Source organism: Eschrichtius robustus, chromosome 20 (assembly GCF_028021215.1).
Source record: "Eschrichtius robustus isolate mEscRob2 chromosome 20, mEscRob2.pri, whole genome shotgun sequence".
In the NCBI taxonomy this organism is placed as follows: domain Eukaryota; kingdom Metazoa; phylum Chordata; class Mammalia; order Artiodactyla; family Eschrichtiidae; genus Eschrichtius; species Eschrichtius robustus.
Window position 1 is genome coordinate 61024911 of NC_090843.1, and position 27935 is coordinate 61052845.

Here is a 27935-nt window from a genome sequence, read left to right on the forward strand (position 1 = left end):
ACGCTCCTTAGCAGCATTTATATCCTTGATCTCCCCTCCACGCGCCTCATCCATAAGCATGGGCCCGGACAGTCACCCACGAGCACCTCTAATCCACGAGTTCAGACGCGAAACCTGAGCCTCGGCTGGTTTCCTAGCAAAAGCGACGCGACCCCGCCCCTTACCACCCCGCCGTGCCTCTCCTACCTTATTGGACCGGAGTGGGCGGGAACAGGAGTCAAGTGTCCAATAGGAGGGGAGCGGAGGAGGGAGTCCTGGCCGCGTCCCGGTCGCCCGGGAAACCTCTGCAGGCAGGTTCGCGCGCGATGCCGACAGCCGAGGAGCTTCCCGCGCTGGCTGAGGAGAACGCGGACTGGGAGCCCGGCGCCGACCCGCGGCTGCGACTCCTGCGGGCCTACGTGGCCCGCAGCCTGCGGCCGGCTGCGGGAGCGTGGGAGCGCTGCGCGGGCTCGGCCGAGGCGAGGCAACTGCTGCACGCCTTCCTGGGCCGTGGGGCCTCGGAGGGGCCGCGGCCGCTGCTGGTGGTGCGGCCCGGGCCCGGGGGCCTGGCTGTGCGCGCGGGGCTGGACGCGGGACCCGAGGCCGGCGCGCCTCGTGCTAAGGGGCTTTTTTGCCTGCGCACCAGGCCCGAGCCGCCGGGGCCCGACAGCCTCCGCGGAGCAGTGCTGTGCGGGGACCTGCCCGCCACGCCGCTGGAGCATCTGGCCGCGCTCTTCTCCGAGGTGAGGGTGGGTCTGTGGCCCCGCGCTGGCTGCGGCTGGGAGGGGGAGGGGAGGAAGAGGCGGGGCCGGCGGGGCGGGGCTATGGGAGAGGAGGCTGGAGCTGAGCTCGAGGAGTTACGAGTAAAGTGGGATGGGCCGGGGGGCCGCTTGCTTCATTCCTGGTCTGCGTTCAGGCCAAAGTCAAGGCGAGGCTAGATTCTGAAGAGGGCCTGGGTCCTGACCTCTTTTTGAGGCGCCATTTCTGAATCCCCCCTGTAAGCTGGCATTGCAAAAGCGCGGGAGTGGTGGACCCAGGGTCATTTCCTATGGGTCAGTGAGGTGAAGGAGGTGAAGGGCTCTCTCCACGCTCTTTACTTCTGGAGAAGAGTTAAAAAGGAGAGGTGGCTTGGTTTTGATTTTCGTGTCCTTCGTGAACCAGAGGTCACCCCCGTGCCCAGGTAAGAAGTTGAGGCATCCAGTTGGAAATGTCCAGCAGGCGTTTGGAGGGGCCGGCCTGGAGCACAGGAAGGAAGGTCTCCCCGGATGTGGATTACGGAGCGCTTTGGTGGCACCACAGCAGAAGCCTCCGGAGTGCAGGGGTGCCCGGGAGAGATTCTTGGGACACTTAGACCTTTCTGGAATAGGAGTGAACGTCCCTGGAACTTGGGTGTGTGTGCTCCTGGAGGCTTGATGCCCTGCTGCGTGATGGAAACACGTGCCGTGGGGAACACCAGAGAAATAAAGACAAAATCCCACCTGTGAAGTTCACTATATATACATTATATATATATATATATATATATATATATATATATATATATATATATATATATATATATATATATATATATATGGCATCTTCAAAGCTAGTGTGACGGAGGTGGAGACAGACCTTACCTAAAGTTGGCCCCAGTGCTAGCACTGGGTCCTGGAGGCTCCCTGCTGCATCAGGTGTTAGGCCTTCGGTTGCTTCATGAGGAAGCTATGGGGAGGGGGAGTTCCAGAGAAGGGTCTGGGGTGACAGAGGAGCTCTAGGGGACCCAGGGAAGCTAGGTTTCTCAGTAGATATGCAAGTATTTCAGTATTTTAATAACCGAATGGCTTTACTGCTGTGTGTTGTCTGAACACCACACCGTCCCTGCAGGAATCCAAGCTTGGATCAAATTCCCTCATGAACGGTGATGATAGGAGGAAGTGCTTGAAAACAAACTTATGGTGACCAAAGGGGAAAGGGGGGGAGGGATAAACTGGGAGATTGGGATTCACAGATACACCCCACTCTATATAAAATAGATAACCAACAGGGACCTACTGTGTAGCACAGGGAACTCTACTCAATATCTTGTAATAACCTATAATGGAGAAGAATCTAAGAAAGACGATATACATAACTGAATCACTTTGCTGTACACCTGAAATTAACACACTGTAAATCAACTATATCTTAACAAAAATTTTTTAAAAACTTTAAAAAATTTTTAAAAAGAAAATAAGATAAACAAAATGCGAAATAGGTGAATAGATTTTAATTTACAGAATAAAGACAATGTTTATTGATATGTGAAAAAAAAAAGTGCTGTTGGGTTCCGAGGACAGACATACGCGTGTGGTCTGAGAGCCCTGCTTCACCTCCAGTGCTGAACTGGCTCCTGAACAAGGAGAAGGATTAGAATAAATAGAGAGCAGGGTAACTTTCAAGGTCTGGGGAGCAGACTGAACAAAGGTTCCGAGATGGAGCTACACCTAGATGGACCCCTACGTAGAGGGCAGTGGGTCCATCTCAGAGTGGCGTCATGGCCAAGGAAAGGCAGTTCAGCGAGTGAAAGTAATTTTAAAACATTTCAGACTCTTAAATGTTCAAGAATTTTCATCGGTGCATTGAAAAGAGGCTGGAAACAAACTGAATGTTCATCTGTAGGGGACTGGGTGAACGAATTAAGGTCCGTCTATAATTAAAAGTAATGATTGATAATGGGACCATCCTTAAGATAATTATCTTTCTATGGTGGCATAAAAAACCCACATAAAATTCACTCTCCCAGCAATTTCCAAGCGTACAGCACAACATTGTCAACCTCATGCACATCACTGCGTGGCAGATCCCCAGAACCGTCCCCCCCGCCATCCTGCATGGATGAAACTCTACACTCACTGAACAACTCCCACCTGGCCCCCCTCAGCCCCTGGCAGCCACATTCTACTTTCTGTGTCTATGAATTTGACCACTCTTGCTTAGTACCTCATGTAAGTGGAATCATGACGTATTTGTCTTTTTGTGACTGGCTTATTTCACTCAGCATAATGTCCTCAAAGAGGTTCATTCTCAAGGTAGCATGTGACAGAATTTCCTTCCTTTTTAAGACTGAATAGTATCCCATTGTATGTATATATACCACATTTTCTTTATCCCATTCATCCATGGATGGACATTTAGGTTCCTTTCACCTCTTGGCTATTGTGGATAATGCTGCAATTTAAGATAATTTTTTTTAAAGGTTTAGAATTGTACGTATAGTATGCTACCGTTTCTGCTAAAAAAGAGAAAGGAGGGAGGGAGGAAAAACATTCATTTACAGAGTAATCCACAGGCCCAAGGAACTGGGCGACTCAGGGAGGTACAGGGGTAGGTAGAAGACTTACTTTCTACTGTCATGCTTTTGTACTTTAAAAATTTGCACCATGTAAATGTGTTATCTGTTTTAAAAATCTAATAATAAAATAATAAGTAAAAAAATAAATAAAATAAATGTAATAAATAATTAATAAATAAATAATAAAAATAAAACAATTTATTTTTAAAATACCTCGAGGCCTTTACTTGGCGTTTCTCAACATCTCTAACAGCAATTCTTGGGCCATGCAACCACTGCTGTCCCATCTGCTTTTTTCACATACCCTGAAGCTGATCCAGGGCCACTTCAGGGCCCTGCTCCCCTCCCACTCATGGATCAGCCCCTGGCTGCGTGCTCTCCTGGTCCTAACACCTCCCCATAAGGCCGCACTAAAGCCAAAATATCCCACCTGGATGAGAAAAGTATTCTTTGTTGGCGGGTGTGGGGTGGGGGTGGGGGGGGGAGTGATATTAACGAAGGAATGAAACTATAAATTTTAACTTTTCTGTCCCATTACACTAGCACAAGGTAAAAAGCAAATGCATCCAGGAAATGTTTCCAAGGGAGAATTGACAGAATTTAGAAACCAGCCCTCCTGCTCCCTTTCTTCCTCCTCCCAGTCCCTTCATTCACTGCTGCCAGGTTCCTTTTCCTAGAGCTCTGGAACTTGGATGCTGTTTTGAAGTTTGGGGTTTTGGAGAGGGAGTGTCACCCACCCTTTCTAATCAGGTGTCCAGTCGGGTGGACCCCCGACTGGGTCCTTCCGTTGCCCAGTGCCAGCTGGTGCCAAATGAAGGAAACCAGGTCCTGCAGAGCAGAAACTTTATTCTTTTTTTTTTTTTTTTTAATTTGTTTATTTGGTTGTGCCGGGTCTTATTTATTTATTTATTTATATTTTTAAAATTTTTGGCTGTGTTGGATCTTAGTTTCTGTGCGAGAGCTTTCTCCAGTTGCGGTAAGCGGGGGCCACTCTCAATCGCGGTGCGCGGGCCTCTTCACTATCGCGGCCTCTCTTGCTGCAGAGCACAGGCTCCAGACGCGCAGGCTCAGTAATTGTGGCTCACGGGCCCAGTTGCTCCGCGGCATGTGGGATCTTCCCAGACCAGGGCTCGAACCCGTGTTCCTTGCATTAGCAGGCAGATTCTCAACCACTGCGCCACCAGGGAAGCCCCAGAAACTTTATTCTTTAATCAAGGAACGGAGAAGGAGTAAGCTCCTGCTCTGAAAACGCCACCTTCTCCCCAGGTGAGGAGACGGGTGCTTCATACAGAGCCGGGTGAACAGCAAGGGCGGGGCGGGGCAGGAGGAGCGGGCATGCGCAGAGCCTCCGTGCGTGCGTCGGGAGCGCCTTTCCTCGAGCGTCGCGACGCCTCTGCGTGTGGCTGCCCTATCGCCATCTTGGAGCATTCCAGTTCCCTCAGGTACTGCGGTTTTCCTTCCTTGCCGTTTCCGCAGCCTCTGCTTTAGTTTCCCTTAAGCAAGTGCGGCGGTGGGCGTAGGTGGATGGGTTGTTGAGGGCAGAAAAAGGGAGGCTGTAGGTTTGTTTCCGGTAAAAGTGTGGGTCCTTTTCCCCGTGAGAGGAGCATGGGATTTGGAGTCTGGGGGACCCGGGTTCCAGTGCTGGTTCTGTCGCGTTCGGTGGGGATGGTGTGAGCTCACCTCTGTCAGGATCGAAGCACCTTGCAGGCTTGTCGTGAAATTTAAAATAACTGACCAGGACGCTTAGAATAGAGTGTGTTAGCATCACTGAGTCCAAGCCTGCAGTGCTCCTCGCACGGCAGGCTGATAAATCGAGCGAGGAGGTGTTGGGGCAAAGAATAGTGGCTTTCATCGGAAAGCCAGCGGCCCAAGAAGACGGTGGGCTGGTAGAACCATCTTCCCTGCGGTAGAGTTCAAGCTTCTTTTGTACTAAAGGGGGAGGAGGTGCGGCTGGTATTACAAACTTGTTGGCGCTTGAATCCTTTGTTCTTGCAGCTGTTCACAAAGGTCTGGTCACAGTGTAAACCTCCAACAGGACAATTGTTATTCTCTGTTCTGCAACTTTTTGTTGACACCTTTAAAGGTCAAGCCTGGGAGGCAAAACCTTGGGAATAGGCTGTCATGTGTGTTTCAGGCTCTAGGCAACGTCCTTTTACAAAGATGCAGAGCCAGCGTGATTAAGACAGGAAACAAAGCACAACGGTTAGAGCTAAAGGAATAGGTACAACGTGGAGTCAGGTTGGTTCTCTGTTAACATTAGTTGTAGGTTTTCCCTAAAGGACAAGAATTACTGTGACTCTGCATCCCCCTTAAAAGCTTCCTCACTTCCTGTCACCCACCCTTGTCACTTTGCTCTAACCCAAACTCATCTCTCCCCAGAGACTCAGCCTTTCTACCTCCGAGGTGGGACAGGCATCCCTGCTCCTCTTTGCTCCTTCTCGATTCAAGTAGAAAACAGTCCGGTTTGAATCTGATGCCTTTAGACAAAGCTACCGCCTCCGCCCATTGCTGTGTCATAAATTGATAGCACTGCCCTCATTTCGCCACGATCGGGCTCCGGCTCACTGTGATTCTCCCCCGGCGTTGCTCCCGTCTTAACGCGTGGCTCTTTCAATAGACACGTAAGTGATCCTTCATTAACCCGGCCTCTGGGCCCCTTGAACCTTCCTCCTCCGCTGACCTTGTCGCCCTTCCTGTCTTAACCACCCCTTCCCATGCCGTTCCCAGTCCTTGCATTACCAGACCACGCCCTAGCGATCCAATTCCAGGCACCTCTTCCTCTGACCCTACTCCTGCCTTTCCGGCTCACTCTCCCCAGCAGCCCCCTGCCACAAGCCTGTGACCCTGCTAGGACCTGCAGCCCGTTGATCCTGCCGCCTGCCCTCTGTCCATCCTCCACACCCACATCCTTCCCCCCTTACCCAGCTCAAGTGCTCCATCATTATCATCACGGCCTCTGTCTTGCTTTGTCGTACGTCTTTGGCAAAACCATAAATCTGGTGAACTCCAACTCCCTGCCTACTGTATACCCGCCCTCGTGAAGCTGAGCAAAAATGTCTAGACTGCGTGTCTAGTCTTGCTGTGTCCTATCCTTTTCCTCACTCGTCAGGCTCTTACCCCCACATTGCGTGGAGAAGAAAGAGTTGTCAACGTCACCAGTGACCTCTACTTGGCTGAATCACATGGCCATGTTTCAGTCTGTTTCCTGCCTGACCTGTGAGCAGCCTTTGGCACAGCTCATGATGACCCTGCCCTCCTGGAAGCGCTTTCTTCACTTGGCTTTCAGGTCACCAGTCTTCTGGTTTCCTCCTCTCACCATCGCCATTTCTTCTGTTTCCCCTGTTGGTACCACCCCAGCTTCTTGCTAACTTGCTAACATTGGAGAGCGCTTGGGCATCTTCTCTGTATATACTCAGTTCCTTGAGGGGCACTCATTCCCTTTCAGAATTTTATGAATTATCTCATCTACATCTATCAGATTTGTTATCTCCAGACTGTTCTTCTCTGAGTTCCCAACTACCAAATCCGGCTGCCTATTCAGTGTCCCCACTTAGAAGTTCAGTAGATTTATCAAATTCTAACGTGCCCAAGAACCTACTCCCAATTCTTCCCGCGAGAACTTAACTCCACCGTTATTCTTCCCCACGTCAGCTATGGCGGTTCCCTTCTTCCTGTTGCTCAAGTCCCAAACCTTGGAATCATCCTGACTCCTTTTTACTCACACGACTAATCCATTAAGAAATCATTTTGGCTGAGCCTTCAAGATTTATGTAGAATTGGACCGTTTCTTACTATCTCCTCTACTCTGCCCTGTGCCAAGCCACTCTCTTCTGTATTATAGCAATAACTTGCTAGCCAATCTCTTTTTCCACTTTTGCCCCCGAGAGTCTATTCTCAACACAGTAGCTGGAGCGATCCTATTAAAAAAGATGTCAGACCATGTTGGTCCTTTGCTCAAAACCCTTCAATGATTTACATTCCTCAGAGTAAAAATCAAAATCCCACAGGCAGGACTGCATGTGATCTGTCCCCTTTTACTCACCCCTACTCTTCTTGCGAATCCTGTCCCAGTTTCACTGACCTCCACACTGCTCCTTGATCACACTAGGCATGCTCCCACCTCAGGGCCTTTGCACTGGCTGTTCCTTCTACCCTCAATATACTTCCCCCAAGGGTCTGCACAACGCTTTCCCTATCCTCCCCAGTCTTTGTTCAAATGTTACCTTTTCCATGAGATCTGCACCAGTCACTCTATTTACGATTACATCACTTCCAGCCCACCTGTTTCATTTTTTTTCACAGAACTTATGGTTTATTGACTGTCTCTTCCCTAGAATATAAACTTCATGAAGTCAGGAATCTTCGTCTGTTTTGTTCACTGATGTACCTTCCAAGCACCTAGAACAGTGCTAGCATGTGGTAAACTCTTGATAAATATTCACTGAGAATATTCATTTCCTAGAAAGTTCATATTCACTATTTTTCTCTCACTGAGAGCCCTCCAAAATGCACCCAAGCCCACCTACCACTTTTTCTTCAGACAGCATATATTTCAGTTATTCTCTGAACCTCTATTGAGTGCTTCCTGTATGCCAGACCCTAGGGAGGACTGTGGGTATAAGATACAGTCCCTGCCTTTTAGATCCTAGAAGAATTCTTGTTCATCCCCTCTGCCCTGTTAGGCCTCCTGCCATGGGTCCAAGGGGTCCTTTCTTAACATGAATGTGAGTAGAGCTCAATTTGTGACATTTTATCTCTCGGCACCCTCTGTTCACCTGCTGTTGTAAGTTCTCAGTTCAATGATTGCTTCCAGATAGACCAGGCAAGGATCATTCTCTTGGCTTCATATGCTGGGTCCAGGCCTTCTATCTCATAGCCACATGGACTCATTGGTCGTATATGTTAAGTCCGTGTTTTCTTTTCACCATTTAAGTCCGTGTTTTCTTTTCACTCTTTGCTAGGCAGCTCCTTATCACATTTCCTGATCATCTGTTTTTCTTTCTAGCATTCCCTTTCTATTAGTTGTGAACTTTTGACAGGCAGAGGTTCCTAGTGAGTTGCATGAATTACAACTTTTTAAGTTGCTAATGGTAGAAACCTCAATTTAAATCAGCTCAGAAAGTTCAAGAGCAGCCTGATGCAGGAGCTCAAATGATGTCATAGGACTTGGTTTTTCCTCCATCTGTAAACTCTCTCTTCCCCATATTGACCGTATTCGAAGGCTCCATATGGTAGCAAGTTGGCCACCAACTGTTCCAGACTCGTAGAAAGAGAAAGCTTCTCTTCCTCAAAATGTCCAGATAAAAGACTTTGGCCTGACTGTTACTGGCTCAGATTTGTTCACATGTCTACCTCTGGATCTGGAGATGAATACTAAGAGAAGAGAGACTATGTTCAGTGGCCAAAACCAACTCAGGTTCACCCTACAGACAGATTCAAGACCCTCAACTTGGCTTGCTTCTTTAAAACGCCCTCTTGGACCACCTGTAGACAGAGGGTCATGCTTACCTGCACCTGTCCTGTTTTTGCCTCTTGGCCTTTGTGACAGTTTCACCCGTTGATGAGGAAGGGATTCCTGCCCTAGGGTTCGGGGGATGGCCATACACGTAACACTGGACAGATGAGACTGCCCGCAGGTTATTAGCACAGATACAGTCCAGAGGAGGGAGATGCTGTGCCAGGCAGGGCCACATGGGGGGTTGCACGTGGGAACAGAGCAAATGAACAGGGGCTGTGGGAGGCAAGCTTTGTACTATCGAGAGGGTGTGGTGCCCACTGGTTCCTGTGGGAGGATGGGATCGACTTGCGTGAATATTCCACTGTCTGGAACTGAAGCCCACTCCTCAGGGATGGGCGGCGGCCGTGCCTGGTCCCCTTGGTAAGCAGGGCTGCTGGACTAGGGGCCTTAGGGGCAGGAGCAGAGTGGGCAGGGAGACTTGTGGATAGGCTGTTCGAGGCCCTCCCGATTTTACCAGATGCCAAGGCAGTACATAATGTTGGTTATTAATAGTTAGGTCTTACAGAGCAGGGACCTGCAAAAGGTTGTATATAGCCCTCTCGACCTTTCTCAGAATAGTCTTTAGGGTTTCAGAAGTTGCCTGCCTTTCTTTTCTGTGCACGTCTGTCCCAGGTTGTCATCCCCATCCTGGCCAATGAGAAGAATCACCTAGACTGGCCCCACGTGGTTTGTCAAGATGTCCAGCGACACGCCCACAGCCTCCAATGTGACCTCTTGGTTCTCCTTGAGCAAGCGAAGGGGAAAACTTTGCTGCCTCTTCCAGTCGGCTCAGAAAAAATGGGGTTTGTGGATTCTGAAAGCGAGACCGCGTAAGTACCACCAGGCTGGCCGTCTGGGCCTCAGAGATAATGGGAGATGCTGGTTTATCTGAGTGTTGTCTTTACGACTTTTCTGTTCCTGACTCTGCATATCTTTGTTCTGCACGCAAGCCCACTGTTTGCCAGCATCCTCAGACTGTATGTTTTGTGCTCATGGCTACCCTCGCCCCAGTCCGTCTGCCCGACGTCTTTTAAGGCTATCATGGCAACATGGCCTTTTTTCTGCTCAGAACTATTTCAGGGCTGAGAGTAGCCACGCTGATTTCAGTGTTTCGCTTATCAGGACAGTGTCTCGCTTATCAGGACAGTGTCTCATCATTGGCAAAGACCCAGGTCCGGTCTGGGAGACAGCACGCCTCTTCCCAGCATTTACCCAGCACACAGTGTCACTGTCCAGACCCTCCTCCCCCAGCAGCTGGAGACTTTTTTCAGGTCCTGGGGATTTTTTTCCAAACAGAAACAAATCTGGCTTTGTTGAGGCTTGAGGTCCATGCCTCCTGTGCCTGGGAAGACATTAAAGCCGCATCCTCTTCTCCATGTAAGAGTGATACCAACTATCAGCTTCCACTTACCATTCCAGGTTTGCTTCTGTCCTGTGGGGATTCTTTTCTTTTTCATTCAAGCCAGGCTATATATCTAAATGCTATTTTTTAATTATCTTCTATCCAGCATTTCTATATGTTTGTGGCAACAGGCCATCTTCCTACATGTGCTTGGTCTGCCATGTTGCCGGGAGTCTCCAAATGTATTATGTCATCATTGTGTATTCAGGGCCCATGATTTTATCTGAAGAATAAGTAAAGCATGGGATAGCAATGTACTTTATAATGAGTTTTTGCTGTTGGAAGTAATTTGCTACATACATAATTTGAAGCAATTTCCCGGTTAACTGTAAAACTTGCTGTGGTTTAATAAAAATACACAATTTTCAAAATAAATAAATTCAAATTACCCTTTTCCTATTCCTTTTCTCTTTTAACATAATAACATTCACTGTGCGTGTATATAATCATTGCTGAATTTGTCTCCCTTTGTTCAAATTTGATAATTTCCCAAAAGGCTAGATCATATTTCAGGGAGGTGAGTATCTTCTCCCTTTAATACCGTCCATAATCACTTGTGCCATATCATTGCTCAGCAAATATGAATTTAATTAAATGAAGTGAAGGTAGGTTTCTGGCGTGAAAATGCAAATGACAGATTCTCTTTCTTTGTCACCCATGTCCTGGGTTCTTGGCATGAACTATTGTCAGTTCAGAATTTGTGAAAAGGCAACCAAAATGTATTTTTGATTTTTAATCCCTTCCAAACATCCTTAGTTAGTTAGTTTATTTATAAGGTGTATGGGGGAAATGCATGGGAATTGCATTCTTCATTAGAAAAGTGAGGACAAAGGATAGTAATGTTTGGATGTCTGATAGCTTGCCTTGTGGAGGAGAAAGTAACCTATTTCCTCTTACGGCAGAGGTCAGAACTAAGACCGAATGAGAAACTGGCAGGGCGATAGACGTGGTTCAAAGTAGAGACAAACTGTCTCCCAGGGCGAGCTGATCTGAGGAATGTGCTACCTTGTCAAGTAGGGAGCTGGCTGGCATTGGTGGGACTCAAGCAAGGGTTGGGTGACCATTTGGATGTTTTCTGTCCAGTGTATTCCTGCACTGATGGAAAGACTTGATAAGATTCAGAGTTCTTAAACTAGCCTTCAGAATATAGGCGAGCCTCTGAATCTTGAATAATTGTTTATGAATAACTGTATACACACATGTATAGGCAGCTTGTCTGAGGAGAAGATCTGTACTTTTCACTGACTACTCATTAGAGCCTGTTATCCAACAAAAGTTAAGAGTGCTTGGACTAAATGGAATTTCCCACCTGTTTTTAAAAGATTTGGGATTCTGTTTTGGGGGACACCCAGAGTTAAGCTATTTCCAGTGTCCCAGGACATCTGTTGTGTCTTTCACAGCTTGGAGTCTATGGATAAGTCAGTCATGTATGCCATTGAGTCTGCAGTGATCCAGTGGAGCCACCAAGTCCAGGTGGTGCTCAAGAGGGAGTCTTCCCAGCCTCTCCTACAGGGGGAGAATCCCACCCCGCAGGTGGAATTGGAGTTCTGGAAGAGCAGGTAGGCACAGGCTCAAACCCTGGGGAGCAGATGTCTCTCAGAGGATAATGGGCTGGGGGAGGCAGCCACTGAGTCTGGTCCCACCCCCAGGCATCTCTTATCACCCCTGGAGCAGACAGCTCAGTGTCATTTGGGTCAATGCAGTTCTTCTGTGCACTGGGAGGTGACACTTTCCCCAAGGTTCAATAGTCATGCCTCGTTTCTTGAGCTCCTGTCAGTGTATCTTCTGGCATTTCTTCAAAGTCTCTTTCAATTACATGTAAAATTAATTAACTCTCATATTTTCTACTCTCTACTCACTTCTCCTTGGACAGTCAGTATGCACACATTTTTTGTAGGATCTGGAGAAAGAGAGGGGTTTTGACAGTTCACCACTGAACGGCGTCTCCTAGGTTCCAGGCGGTCATTAGTCCATCGTCCACTGTGTCTTAGCCCCACAGGTTCCAGAAGGACCTAATTATCGCTCTTGCTCATTCCCCCTCTTCCTCCCCATTTCCCTGCTCCTATTTGTCATTGTGCTGATTAATCTTTTACTCAAAAGGAGACAGACAGATATTTGAGGCAGGCGTCCCTGTCCTTGCATGTCATGTGACCAGGCATGCCTGTAGGGCTCCAGTTCCACTTGCACCCCCTGCTGAGATGCCCCATCCTTTTGCCTGGTTTCTGACCATTCTGCTGACCTACTGCGGGGCCCTCCTCCAGCAGCCTTGCCCTGACACCTCTCTCACCACACCCCAAACCTTCCTGCAAGAGCCAGTGACCTCCAGCTGCCAAGCTTTTGAGCCACCAGATGGTCACAGCAGTGTTCCCTGCTGCTGCCTCCTGGAGCTGCCCCTCTGAACCTGTGTTCCAGACTCAGGCTTTGGCCCTCACTGCTCTGGGAACAGAGACCTCTGCGCAAGCACCCTGAGGCAGGCTTCCTCTCTCTGTCTAAGGGTGGGTCACCGCAGCGTGACGTGTGTTTCCTGATGTTCACCTGGATTCACTCTTCTCCTGGTGCTGCAGGTCTGAGGATCTGGAATACATTTATAATCAACTGAGAACGATAAAGGTGAGGGGCATGGCGGGGCTTCTGGACAAGCTTCAGAGCAGCTACTTCCCAGCTTTCCAAGCCGTGTTCAGAGATGTTGTAGCAGGTGAGGACCCGCACGTATTTTCATAAATTGACTGAAATTTCGTATTTATGCCGAATTGTCTTCCTCTCTGCTCTCAGCAGCTTCCAGTCCTCATAGCCTCCAACCTGAGACAGGCTAGCACTGGGGTGAGAAGGCCAAATGCAGAGGCAGGGAAGCAGCTGCCCTGTGCTCCGTCTGCATTTCCAGCGCTTTGTGCCCTTGACAGAGCCGCCTCACCTCTCTGAGCTTTCGAGTGTGCCATGGAGCAGCGCACACACTTCCCGCCTGCTTCCCTGGGCTGCTGTAAGGTGGGGTAGGCGGAAGTTCCTTACTGACTGCACCGCACTGGCCAATGCGCTTTGTGATCCCTCGTCTCTGCAGTTTACCTCCTTCCACCCCCTGGCTCCTCGGGAAGTCTCTGTTCCATTTCTAGCTCCATTCTGCCTTTTTTGCGCCTACTGTCAGATGGGACTGCAATTTCCTGGCCATCTGAGCACCAGACAAGATCGGCCCTTGTCAAAACTGCAAATCCAGCAAAGTCTCTAATTAGAAAGAGGTAAAAATTTTCAGGGCTCCCTCTCTCCTCATCAGTGCACTTTGCTTCTTTCCTTTCTCTTATCACAACTCCTCCCAGCTCTTCAGTATTGTAGGTCAGAATGTGCTTTTAAAGGTGTTTGCAATTTCATATAATTTAAGCTTAACCCAAGCGGTGATTTTCAAACACTTTTTCTCTATCAGAACTTTCCTTCAATGCGATCTCCTGTGTGAGTCCAAAATTTAAAACTTGCCAAGGTGTATTTGCTCTGCTAAATAGGGAGTGTCCTGTGTCCGGAGCCCATTGGTGGATCCCCTGTCCCACCTTCTCCCATAGGGTTTGGAAACCACTCAGATAAAGGAATGAAAGTTCCAGTGGTGGAGTTTCTGGCATGCGCTTTATAACAGAGAAGAACTGGCTTAAGTAGCTGGTCTTTGAGGTCCTTCCGGGCCCTGAAATCTCATCCTGGAGGCTGCTCTGCCAGCATCTAGAGCTGGCTTGGAATGGGGTCCCTGTTGGGGTCTCAGTTTATTGCTTCTCTGAGAGATTTTGTGTGCCAGAGGAATCAACTGTTATTCCCAATTTATACTCCAATTCAAATGAGACAGTGCCCCCATAAGTGATATGTGTACCACTGCTGGTGTGAGAGATGGTTGTGGGAGATGTATGGACAGGTGTATTTTAAAATGTGCTAATGGGTCACTTTTTTTTGGCACATGATACAAGTTTTCCATTTATAGTAGAGATTTAAAGTTTTCATTTTATATGATTTTATTTAGGCTAAAATGAGAGTCAATTTAGAGAAAAGTATGAAGTAATACAACAGGTTGTAGGCAGTCATGACAAATATCATAAAGGAGCTATGCAAAGGACTGAAATTTGAGGCTCTGAAATAAAACATATAGTAAAAGTATATTTATGAGTTGGTTATTTAGAGCCCCAAATATATTTTTCACATTAATAGATCAATAGAGTACAATCATTCACATTGATTAATAGTTATAAAAGATTCGGTTCCCCAGGCCAGCTTCTAAAAGTTGTTTGCAGAAGAGTATAGGACAGTAATGAAAAGAAGTTAGAAAAAACAATATCATCATAATAGTCCCAGAGAAACACCACTGTAAAAATAGAAATCCTTGAAATCTATAACTCAATCCCGATGATGGAAGAAAAGAAATTTTGATTAGAGTTGCCAGGTAGAGACTTGGTCAGAAATATTGGTGGGGTCTATGGAGAATAAAAATGTTTTAGAAGCTTGCAACTGATTTTCTCATTTCAGAGCATCTGTCTTTATTCTGCACAGATATACTATGTGCATTGTTCTTATCAGTCACAATCAGGGTAGTTGTTTGGCTTACAGATGGTTGGAAGAGAAGGAGCGGAAAAGAGATAGGCCTGGATTAGTGGGCACGTGGGAAGTAAAGAAGGAGGTTAAAAGGATGTAGGAAAATGTGTGGGAGCAAGATTGTCTGAAGTGGAATTGAGTGGGCAACGAAGAACCTTGGAAACCGGAAGTAGAGATACCCTGGAGGGGAAAGGACCAGGGCAGTAAAGACTAAGTGGGGAGTTCTCGCCTCTGGCCACTAGGGAACAGGGTTGGCACAGTACGGCCCAGTTGCCAGTCCAGGATATTTGTAGGTGGATGTGTGTGGAGAGAAGTAAAGGCCAGGGGTTCTCTGGAGCTGATGTGGACTGGCTCACAGTTTCTCAAGAGAGCCCACTGTACGCAACCCTTTTCAAAGCACCCTCCCTAGCACTCAGTGACGTCAAGTTAGTAGCTTGAGATCAGACATGGTGGGAAGATTGGGAGTATTTACACCCCAGAAACTGGCAAATGCTAAAGGCTTTTGAGATCAAGCCTTTTGTCCCAGAAGGGCTTGTTGTTAAAGATTTATCAGCAAACCACAGATATCCCTGTGCAACTGGGGTTTATGTTTGAATTTTGTTTTGTTTTGTTTTGTTCTGGTCGTGCTGTGCGGCTTGTGGGATCTTAGGTCCCCAGCCAGGGATTGAACCCAGGCCCCCTGCAATGGAAGTGCGGAGTCCTAACCACTGGACCTCCAGGGAAGTCCCTATATTTGCATTTTTTAAAAGCTGTGCGCCTAACTCTGTTCATCTCTGTCTTCATTTGGCTTGTGAGCCAAGGTGATTGCACCCTGGAATAGATGAGCTGGCCCTCAAATGTTGAGCTCTTAAAAATCAGGGGCGTGCCTATTTGTATGATTAAAGGAGATTTTGCTTATTAAAATATATAACATAAAAAGGAAGCTCCTCTGGCACAGTGGTCTCAGTTTCTCTTCCCTCAAGGCCCATGTGAAAGCCCGAGCGTGTGCTCATTGGAGTGGCTGTTGGATGCTGACACCCCCCCCCCCCACCCCACAGTGGTTCTGATACTCCCGTCAGCTCCCCCATTTAAGAATCCCTGCTCTAATCAATTTACCGTGACATCTGACTTTCAAAAATTGGATTCACATAGTCCTTCCCACAAGTCCATTTGGGATATAAAGTACACCTCTCAAACTCATGTGTGTAGTGAGCCCCACAGCCATCAAGCCAGGGCTTCAACATGATAAACTTGGGGTATAATCTTCCTTTTACTCAGCTGGGCAGGGGTGGCCGATTCACAATCTAGGCAAGTTATTTAGGTCGTAATGTCTTTCCTTATAAAGTGGAGTAGTAAAGCTACCTCACAGGGTTTTCTATGCGTTAGTATATGTCTCGTGAGTTGGACAGTGCCTGGCATATTGCAACTGCTTACTAAATACAGTAATATATATATTTTGAGTTTCCTTTAGGATGAATGCAGAGCTTCCTCCACATGATATAACCCAAGACCATCTGCTGTCACATGACAGTGCCTGGTTATCTGCCCAGGAAAGAACCAGCCTTTATAAACCCTCCCTTCCCGTTCAGTTTGTTCAGTGGACTTTTGCATTCCCTGTAAGTGGCTCTGCAGAATTAGTGCCCAGAGCTACTGGTTTTCCTAGTTTCCCCTCTCAGCCACTACAGGATGGCTGGTGGAAGCCGCTCTCTTTCCTTGCCTGCATTCAAAGGAAATGGCAGGAGATTTTCCGGCTTTGAATACCAGCAGAACCTTTCCATAATCAGCCTGGGCTATTTCTGTATTCCCTGTGACTTCTCCTCCGTAAGAGCTTCGTTGAGATTCTTTACTGGCAAATATTTATCAGAGACATTACCAGGTATGGAACGCCTGCTTTGGTCCAGGCACTGAGCTAGCTGTGTATGAAGATTCTGTGTGTGCTGCCCTCAGACCTTCATGAGAAACCTTTAAATTAGTTACTGTTCAGCCTGTTGTTGAGGTTCAGAGAGGTTAAACATGCCCAAGGTCATACGTTTGATGTATCGGCATTTGAAGGCGGATCTCTCTGACTCTAAAACCTGTCCTCTGTCATCTATCTTGTATTGCCTTGGAGGTAACAGCAGCAAAGGAAACAGCAAACAGTTACTGAGCGTCTTCTACAGGCAGATCACCAGACTGGGGCTGGGAGGGCCAGGAAGAGGTCCAGATACAGGAGTTTTATAAGAGAGCCTCCTCAGACCACTATCCCAGCTGCCCAGGGCTCTTCTGTTTTCAGTGTTTCCTCATAAGAGCTAGAAAGTTTTCAGGGACAAGCCCTCTCTGCTCCCTTAGCGCAGGAAGAGATCGCAGCCATTGCTTTGCAGAGCCTTCACTCCCAGGCCCCAGGGCTCCGCTCTGTGGGTGTGAGCCTCAAGCCAGGAAGGTGACCATCGTCTCCAATTCCTTCCAGCTCTGATGGAGGCGCGGGACATCCACACGCACCTGGTGCCGCTGCACCGCCACCTGGAAACGCTCGAGAGCCTGGAGTTTCCCAAGGTGAAGCCACGGCTGTGGCCTCTGCTGCACGTGGTCTGCCTGATCTGGGCCACGTGTGAGCTGTACCGCTGCCCCAGGCGCCTGATGGTGCTGCTGCAGGAGATCTGCAATCTTCTGGTCCAGCAGGTTTGCGCCCAGGATTCCCCAACCTCTCGCTGGATGGCTCCGAGTCATGAGAAGAATAAAGTGTCCATTGTTTTCAGGGCAGGGAAATAATTAGGGTCCAAAGGGTTCTCAGACTTGAATTGTTTTATCATCACAGCCAGTAACTCACAAAGGTGTTCTCAGTCCTGCTGGGATCCTTGAGAGGACCCGGGTCAGGCGCAGGGTCGGGGTGGTAAATTTCAACCTCCTTAAGGATTTTAACGGCCTGGTATTAGGTCAGCAGCAAAGCCCAGCAGCTAAGAACACTGCCTCTGGAGTCAGGCGTCCCTGTGCCACATCCCGCATCACTACTTGTCAGCTGTGTGTGCCTGGGTGAGTCGCTCACCTGCCCTGTGCCTCACTCTCCCTCTGTGCAAGGGTGGGAAGAAGAGGACCTGCCTTGGAGAGTTGCTGGGTGGCTGTGAGGCTCCAGTGTGATCCTGTATGGCAAGGCTCACATCATGCCCCCACGTGCTAAGAACTCACTGCCCGTGAGCTATGTAGAAACAGCTTCTTGGCTCACACGCTCTGTGCTCCTTAGGGACCCCTGTAGCACCAACCAGGGTAGCGTAAACCTTGAGGAGGGCACCTGTAAACAGAATGAGGCCTTTAACAAGGTTTGGGTGATCTGCCCCCCCCCGAATTGGGTCCTTTTACCTCTGAGGAGCTGGGACCATGAGAAAACAATGAGCATGTTTAAAGAGTAACTAAAAATAAGTCACATCTGTGGAGCACATTGAAGGCTACAAAGTGCTGTGACATCCCGTCATTTGTGGATGAACCCTGCGAAGTGGGCAGGGAGAATCTTGTTAATTTACTATTATTATTTAACGATGAGGGCTACAGCTCAGGGAGTTTAACTGAGTCACCAAAGGTCACCCAACCCAGGACCGGAAGCTAATTGTTTGACTCCTAGACCAGCGATGTTCCATCACTGCATGTTTGTCAGCCAGGACTCTTACGATTGAAAGTCTAAGAAAACCCAACCCAAACTAGCATCAACAAAAAGATAACTTATTGGCTCATTTATCTCAGAAGTCCAAGGTAAGGTTGGCTTCAGCCCTGGGTTACAGTGAGGCCTGGATGAGGTCACAAGGGCCCAGTTATTTTCGCCCCTCCCTGTGGTGGTGAAGATAGCTGTCCAGTGGATTCAGACTCACAGCTTTCCAGGTTCAAGCCTCTGGTTCAAAGAATTTGTGCACTTAAATTATTTACTATAGAAAGCCAATGAGTCACAACGAAACACCTGGAAAGGACACCTGCCCAGCCCCAGCTAGCCCAAGGAAAGTCTCACTGTGTTTCCTTGTCTCTGGTTGGTCACTTGCAATCACTGACTATGGCTTGAACCCAGGTTCCAGTCTACCTGTGGAACTGAGGATGGGGTCCGACGTTTCCTATATTAGGCTTCTGAAAAACGTTGGTTGGGCAGTTACTCAGTTGAGAGCTGTGGGCTGGGCAGAGTTGTGGGCCGTCCTGCTCCTGCAGCCAGGCTTAGTGCCACTAACCTGTCTGCCCTCCAGGCCTCTAAGTATCTCAGCCCAGAAGACCTCCTGAGAAGTGAGGTGGAAGAAAGTCAGAGAAAACTGCAAGTGGTCGTGGACACCTTGAGCTTCTTCAAGCGGGTGTTTCAGGACAGAAGGGAGAATCTCCATTCTTATTTCAAAGAGAACCAGGAAGTTCGGGAGTGGGATTTCCAGTCCTCTTTGGTCTTCGTGCGACTGGATGGCTTCCTGGGGCGACTGGGCATGGTGCAGGTGAGTGTTCTCGTTCCTGTCAGGCCCCCGGCTCCATGCAGGGGGGGAGCTGTCCAGGGATCCAAAAAGTAACAGCCATAACAAAGAATGAAGTCATGCCATTTGCAGCAACATGCAGGGACCTAGAGATTATCGCAGTAAGTGAAGTAAGACAGAGAAAGACAAATATGTGATATCACTTACATGTGGAATCTAAAAAAAATGGTACAAATGAACTTATTTACACAACAGAAATAGACCCAGGGACATAGAAAACAAACTTGTGGTTAACGAAGGGGGCCGGGGAGGGATAAATTAGGAGTTTGGGAGTAACATACACAAACTACTGTATATAAAATAGATAATCAACAAGGACCTATTGTATAGCACAGGGAACTCTGCTCAATATTCTGTAATATGGAAAAATATTCTGTAATGTGGAAAAAAATCTGAAAAAAAATGGGTATATGTATATGTATACTGAATCACTTTGCTGAATACCCGAAACTAACACAACATTGTAAGTCAGTTGTACTTGAATTTTTTTTAAAAGTGTAGTATTTAAGATTTAAAAAAAAAAAAGTGAGGAAGAAACTTGAACATTTATCAAATGAATTAATTTTTAAGACTAGCTGCCTTTAAAGATGTAAGTGGAAATCCTATTTTACTCTCTAATGGCAATTAAATTTTCTTTTATCTCTCCTTTTCATTACATTTTGTGTATGGAGAATGCACTAAGAGAATTACAATGTATCTGCAATTCCCATGCTGTATTATTAGATCAAAATTTGGCCTTTCTTTTCTTTATTACATGTTTGTGTCTGCCTATAGGATGACCAAATGAAAAAGTAAAAAACAAAAAACAGGGTAAGAAAAGGTCCAAGACAACATGGTGGTGGCCCCCCCATCGCCGCCATTGGCTGGAAAAACCCATGATTCAATAACTTTTTTTAAAAATTTGTTTATTTATTTTATTTTTGGCTGTGTTGGGTCTTTGTTGCTGTGCATTGGCTTTCTCTAGTTGCGGCGAGTGGGGGCTGCTCTTCATTGCGGTGCACGGGCTTCTCACTGTGGTGGCTTCTCTTGTTGCGGAGCACGGGCTCTAGGCGCACAGGCTCGGTAGTTGTGGCACGTGGGCTCAGTAGTTGTGGCACGTGGGCTCAGTAGTTGTGGCACACGGGCTCAGTAGTTGTGGCTCGCGGGCTCTAGAGTGCAGGCTCAGTAGCTGTGGCGCACGGGCTTAGTTGCTCCGCGGCATGTGGGATCTTCCCGGACCAGGTCTCGAACCCGAGTCCCCTGCATTGGCAGGCGGATTCTTAACCACTGCGCCACCAGGGAAGCCCTCAATGACTATTTTGATTGGTCATCATGTAATGGTAGTTCTATCATACTAGAAGTTTAGGAAATTCTGATCATAGACTCAGAAAGAAGGCCGAAGGAATCAATCGACAAATACAATTGGTTTTCAAATTACCCATAATCTTCTTGCTAGAAATCTCATGCAAAATACCAGCGAGCTGACCCAGATGCAGTTGGCCATTCCCACACAGCCACTGCTTTGAACTCCATTCTTCCACCCTCAAGGTTGCTCTGAAAACTACAAGACTAGCATGAATCCCTGTGCAAAAGAAACATGACTTTTGCTCAAAGTTGTGGCTCCCCTCCCGCAGTTGTTTAAAAGTTAATATGAATGTTAGTTTAAGGGCCAAGGTGAGAAAGCATGAGGCTTTCTCTTTTGATTGTTCTAGAGTTTAGTGTGGTTAACAGGTGTTTTCACACTTTGCAGCTCTGTACTTGCTGATTGAACTTTGCAGGGAGAGTAGTGGGCATAATAAAACAAAATAAATACTTGTCCTAAAACTAATTTGGGAAATTCAGGGTCAAGCTCAAGATTAAGACAATAGCAATCGGGACTGAGAAGGAATCAGAATCATGTTTCTAGCCATGATCAGCAGAGATTTGGGAAAAAGAGAGGGGCTATATTGGGGGAGGTTGTGATAAGTGGCACAAACCATGGGATTATGAGGATAGGAGAGAGTGAGACTGAATCTGTTCATTCCAGCTCAAAAAGCATCAGCCCAGCACTGCCATGCACCAGGCACCATGCACCATGCACCAGGCACTGAGCTGGGGCCTGGAGGTAGGCCGGTGGCTGGGGTACAGCTTTGCTTGTAAGAAGCCCATGGACCAGTAGCCATGGCCCAGGAGAAGGTAGAGACAGATGGAGGAGATCCAGGGATGGAAAGACACAGAATCAGGAAGTTTCACTGAGGTGTATTAAGTGCCATGAAAAAAGCAAAATTGGCATGTTATTGGGAGCAAGAAGGAGGGGTCTCTAACCTAGAGAAGGTCTGAGAAAGTGGGAGCACAAGAGGGAATAAATTTCAAAACTGGAGTAGGAATTCTCTAGGGAACTAGGACGGGAGAGGGAATAGAGACAGACAAAATGTATAAGCGAGAAAGCGAGACGCTAGATCTTATGAAAGGCTCACCTTAAATCCTTCACCGGGATCACAGAGAGTATAAATAATTGATATCTAGCTTTATCCTAAATGGGTCCTTTTTCTGCAGCCGTTTCTACCATGGCTCTTGACGAGCAGCCTCCCCTCTCCTCCCCCTCCACTCCATCCCTTCCTCTCCAGCACCAGCCCCTTTGCTGTCGTTTAACCAGAGGGGACAGACACTCTCCTGCTCCACCCTGCCCCTGGCCGCCAGGGTGAACACGGCAGACAAGTGCCTTTACTGTGTGCAGGCTCTCCAGCCTTGAGGATGGTCCTCACCCGGAGGCCAGGAAGCAGTGCTCAGCTCTGCAAGGCTGTTGGGCTGCGGCCTCGGCGCTGCACACATGCTAATGATGGGACTTTGCATATAGACAGCTATCCTAATGCTGGGGCCCCTAATCTGCTGGGTTTATTCAGTAAAAATAAGCAGCCTAGGCCACCAGTCTCCCTGGAGTCATTACCCTCACAATAGTCTGCTCTCAGGCTGCTTTTTCTTTCCGAATCAAGGGCACAGGAGCATAAAAAGAACGTGCCCCAGTTTAATTAGAAGATGAGTTGAATGTCACCTGCCCTCTGTCTTCCTGCTCCTTCCCCTCTTCCATTTTCGGTCCCTGGCTCTGGTTCACTTCTCTGCTCTTAGGCCAAATTCCACCACTTCTTTTCTCCACCGATTTCCCCTCCGCCTCCCTTTTCCCTCTTCCTTCCCTTTCTGCTGGTCTCCCTTCCCCTTCCCTGTTTTCCGCTCTCTCTTTTTCAGTTTCTCTTGGCTCTTTGTACACCCTCCATTTACCTGAGTCTCCCTTTTCCCATGGCTGCCCCTTTCCCTTGTCCTGGTGTTTCTCCCCTTTCATCTTTCGTCTCCCAGACATTTGCTCAGACTCACCCCCTGGCCCCCGGCTCCCCCGTCTCTTCCCCACTCAGCTCAGTGCAGTGGGACACAGACTTATCGATCGGCTCCAGGCATATTTCATGTTGCCCTTTAGTTAACATTCTGTGTATCTCTGTGATCGATGCCTGTTTGAAATGAGATTAATCTGCTTCTCTCCAGCAAGAATTAGCATGAACCCGGCCTTATACTTCTTGCCGTTCTGTACACTTGGTGGCCCCCGAGATGTTAATAGAATGACATCAGTGCGTTTCCCTCTCTGCCTGCTCATGTCCAGGGTTAAGTTGTTTAGGGCTGGGTTTTAATCTCCATCGTTCTCATTTCTTTCCCTCTGATTTGTGTGGCTTTTTTCCTTTTGCTCTTTTGCTCTTGCTCTTTGAAACAAGATAGTTTTATTGTGCAGATTGATGCTTCCCCTCTGGGCACCTGCTAAGTGAAGGTGGGGCAGGGCCTGCGTGGCCGGAGGTGCTGTCCTCCTGCAGGTGTGTCTGCAGCGGCACGCGGAGTAATTGCCTTCTCCGCAAACCGCAGTCCTCCTCCTCCTCCTCCTCTTCTTCCTCCTCTCCATCCCCACGATGCAGCTGATCTCTTAGCGTGCCAGCCCTTGGGAGGGAAAGGAAGAATAGACCAAGAAAGAACTAACATCTTTCAAGAGCCTGTCTCGTGCCAGAACTGCAGCCTTAAAACCTTCGTAAGAGCTGGATATGAGAACCTTTACTTTAACAAATGAGCACCATTAAGTCGGACACATAAATGAACTTGCCCAAAGTCACAGGCTCAGCGAGGTTTACCTGGGATTGGTACCCGGTACCCAGGGGCACAGGGTTCCAAGTACTGTCTTCCCACCAAACTCAGCCGTCTCCCAGCGATTCTAAAGGTCTCTTCCCCTCCCTCCCTCCCTCACCTCCCTTTTGAGGGTCCCACACTGGTTTTGTGGTTTTCTTCTGTCCTGACACACTCTATCCTGCATTTGCACACACTATTTTTACCACATGATTTCTAGGTCTTTTTTTCTGAATAAGTCATTTGGGTAAAATTATAATTCCCATTCCATGAAAGGGCCTTACTAAGGAAATCCCAAAAGTATATAAAATCTTTGCAATTTGAAGCAACAGTCAAAAATCAAAGGGGAAAAGAGTCTTCAGCTGCCTCTTGATTCCTTCCCTCACCCTGCCTTCCTGCTCCATGCTTCAGTGCGCATGCACTCACACACACACATTAAACACACCACACTCACAGAGACACACACTGCACATATGCACACAGGGCTACACGTACCTACACACACATTACACACCACACTCATACATACATTGCACATATGCAGACAATAGTACACACATACACACACACCACACTCACAGAGACACACACACTGCACATAGGCCCACAATACTACACATACACACTGCACATATGCACACAACGCTACACATACATACACATACATTACACACACATAACATACACTGCACATATGCACACAACACTACACATACATACACATTACACACCACACTCACACATAGACACTGCACACATGCACACAACACTACACATACACTGCACATATTACACATACATACACTGCACATATGCACACACTACACATACATACACATTACACACCACACTCACACATACATACAGACATTGCACATATGCACACAACACTACACATACATACACACACCACACTCACACCACACATATCGTGCATACACAGACACAGTCACACACCACACACATGTACATACATACACTGCACACAACACCGCATACGACACATGGACACATCACACACACACAGTTCATTTTTGTGTCATAATATTGCAGATTCTGCAGGTGCCCTGTTTATGTTTCTCCCCGCAGCCTCTTCCCTCAAACAATGCAGTGAGTAAGCAGCTTGGTGAGAACCCCCATTTCTTTCATTGTGAAATTGCTGTAAAGCTGTGATTCACTTGGAGACAATATGATTTCCTGCTGAGGCTTTGTGCGCGGTGATTAGCAGGCAGATACGTAATAAACTGACCTAATCTACAATGCTTTTCCTTTGCTCTTTCCTCAGTCTCCAGCCCTTTCGCTGCCTCTTTTCATTCCGGCCTAATTGGGCCGTTTCCGTTTTAGCCAGGCCTGAGCACTCGGTCACGTAGAACATTAGCTGCATGAGGTCGGCCTCCATCGGAAGGTAAAGAAAACTGTTTCCCAATGACCTTTGAGATTTTCATCTATGAATGTCTGCTTTGTGCTCGCCCTTAATGAATTCTGAAGACATTTCTTTTAAGATGTGCGGCCTCTCTTGAGAAGAGGCTTGCTGTTTGTGGGGTTGCAGCACAGATGGAACCCACCCTCACCACCCTAGTAAAGGCTGCACAGTTTTTCATAAGAATAGTACCTGGCCGGTGCAGCCAGCTGCCTGGGACCCCATGCTCTTTGTAGCTTCAGTCTCTAAAAGGAGCGCCTGTGTGTTAGCTATTATACATCTCTCAGCCACCAACCTGATCTCATGACACCGGGGTAATGAAAATTAATTACAGCACCTACCGTTTATTGAAGTCGCACAAAGGCACTTCCCCTGTAACTCTGTAACCCATTTGCAGGTTAGGAAAAGGAAGCTTAGAAAAATTAAGTGTCTTGCTTTAAGTCTCATAGCTGGTTAATGGCAGACCAGGGCTGTGTGAACCCAGGGATCTGTGCCCTATCCTACACTCTTTCCACGATGCCCTCTGTCCTACCACTGAACTTGACATTTTCAGCCTGTATATAGCATAATGAATTTCGTGTGTCTACAACGATGACGGTTAAAAGTGGATATTTTAAAAATATAATTTAAACCTCTTACTGGTTTAATGGCCTTTTTTTGTGAGGACTTCTAAATAAACAAAGAAAAGAGCTTACATTTATTTTAAGAATCAAAGATATAGTCACCATGATTACTATAAATCTGTTTCTACAGTGGGAAGACAACTTCCCACCTGGTGCACTAACCTTCTTCACGATACCTCCGTGATGTCAGACTTCTAAAATCCACCCAGAGATGGAGAGCTCACTACCTCTCTTAGCAGCCCAGTCTATGGTTGGGCCTTTTAGGCATGAGAGGGTTCTGTTTTACGGAGTGGAACCACATGAAATTGCTATTTCTTGTAGGTCAGAATGGTCAAGTATAAGAAATGTTATAAGTTCAACCTACAACTTGACACCAAATCTGCTCCTGGGTCCCGTTCACTCATTTGCCTTAGTTTTGCCCTCAGAGCAGAACCATGCAGGGTTCTGCCTTGCACTTGACCAAAGCCCTTCAAACATTTCAAGGCACAGTTTGGCCTTGCTTTCTAATTCTCTGCTCTTGTCTAATTCTCCTTATTTTCTCCAATTGCTCTGAGTCCAATGTTCCTAGAGTCTCTACCACCCTGTCACCTTCTCCTGGAGGTGCTGTCGCTAAGTCAGAGGTCAAAGATCACGTCTTCATTCATTCAGCAAATATTTCTTCAGCATCTGGGACTCTTCCAGGGACTGAAAATACAGTGGGACCTCTAGGGTGTTTACAACCTACTGAGAAAGATGGATAGAAAATAAACAGTGTAATATAATCCCAAATAGTGTATTATAATGCCAGAGTATTACAAGAGTTCTAAAGAAAGCTTACGCAGGGGAAGGGCATAGAGAGTGCAGGAGAAAAGTGGGGTGGGAGGTTCTTTTTATGGGGGGCGGGGTAAGGAAAGGTTTAAGACCTTGAGTTGAACCCTAAATAAATGTGTTGCCCATCGTGTGTTTGTTAAGTAAAACAATGTAAATATCCATTGTTTTGGGTGACCAGAGTTTCTCCAAAAATAGAATGATTATGTAAGAATTCTTCTAATACCTATGATTTGCCTGTTAGATTGGAGATAAAACACCTTTCAGTGACCACCCAGGATCATGCTTCAAGAATTCTTGAGAAATAAAATAGTATAACAAAATCCTCATCTAGTTTTCCTATGTAGTCAAACACATCGAGATGCATCTGCCTTTTAAAATGGTTAGAAGGGAGGGGATATGGGGATATATGTATACATATAAGTGATTCACTTTGTTATACAGCAGAAACTAACACAACATTGTAAAGCAATTATACTCCAATAAAGATGTTAAAAAATAAATAAAATGGTTAGAGGGTATTTCCTAAAAAAATTGAAATTGACATCCACAGAATTATGAAAAATGGGTACCCAGGTGACATTCCACTGCACAAATATGTTTCTCCTGTCACACTGACAGCAACTAAGCACTTTTTGAATGACTTGAGTTACTATTTAAGTCTATTTCATTTAAATCAAATTGACTGCTGTTTTCAGAGTTGAACGTGTATTTAAATAAAGACTGCCCCATTTCCCCGTCGTTGGCAAGATCTCCTGGTTTGGGTGTATGTCTTCCTTCCCTTGGCTGGTTCTTCCTCCTTCTCTCCTCTCCCGCTTCAGCCACCTGCTCACAGCCATGCCTGAGCACAGCTGAGCAAAAAGGGTTCTTAGATGGCTGCCCAAGGCTGCGTGGGTGGGCACCCACCTGGCAACACGGGGAAAGTCAGCCACTTCTCAGCACTTCCCAGTGCCTCTGTCTCTGCTGCTGGACTCGGTGTCCCAGCGACAGGAAGGAGATAGGCAGCCTTCTGCTAGCCTAATGGGTCAGCGCATAGCGCTGGCCAGTGGCAGTGGGAATTCCCTGAAATGGTGCCAGGGCCTGCTGGGTTTCCAGCCTCGTGTCAGTGTTCCCTTTTCTTTACTTTCAAACCTCCTCTGGGTGGAGAGCCGGCTCCCAGGGGTCCACACCACATGTTTGCCAAAATGACACAAAGGTACCTTAATTTCCCTCTTTCCTGTTGAGGTAAGCACACAGATTGGAAGGGCTAACAGGGAGAATGTCTTGGTTTGGAGGTTTTGTGATTTTCGATGGGTTCTAATGAGAGGTTAAGTACAGTCTGTCGCATTAGACATGTTCTGAAGGCTTCCATCCTATCAGAGGTGAAACATCTTCGATGGATTCGGGCAGGGTCCTGTCCTCCCCAAGGCTCTAGGTTGTATTGTCACCTGTCACTTAATCCTGAGCACAGCTGGGACACTGCCACATCAACAGTGACAGTAATGCACACTCACTGCCTATTTACTGTGTGCCCGGCACTGGCCTAAATCCTAAGCCCTCATTGACTTGATTCACTCTCACTATTACTGTCCCAACGCAGAGCTGTCAAGTCATCACCCACCACCACAGGGTCTACCATCACCCAGCCGGCCACAGGGTCTACCGCAGCGTGTACGCTCGGCAAGGGCGCCCCGCAGATGTCTTTTCTTAGCAGAAGTCATTGCTGAGAATGTTGGTGCCACCTCTGAGCTTGTCCTCAGGACTGTTTGGAGGATCTGCTTTCCTGTCAATATCCTCCAAAAT

The 27935-nt window shown here is 47.4% G+C and overlaps 1 protein-coding gene across 1 annotated transcript in view; it reads left to right on the top strand.

Annotated features, from left to right (window-relative positions):
• The first annotated feature begins 305 nt into the window (after positions 1-305).
• Positions 306-27935, top strand: part of DNAH9 (dynein axonemal heavy chain 9) — a 303311-nt gene continuing 275681 nt past the window's right edge. The window contains exons 1-6 of the mRNA XM_068529609.1: positions 306-722; positions 9423-9619; positions 11592-11750; positions 12756-12886; positions 17171-17382; positions 18921-19154. Of these exons, the coding sequence (XP_068385710.1) occupies positions 306-722; positions 9423-9619; positions 11592-11750; positions 12756-12886; positions 17171-17382; positions 18921-19154 (1350 nt within the window). The remainder of the gene's footprint in view (positions 723-9422; positions 9620-11591; positions 11751-12755; positions 12887-17170; positions 17383-18920; positions 19155-27935) is intronic.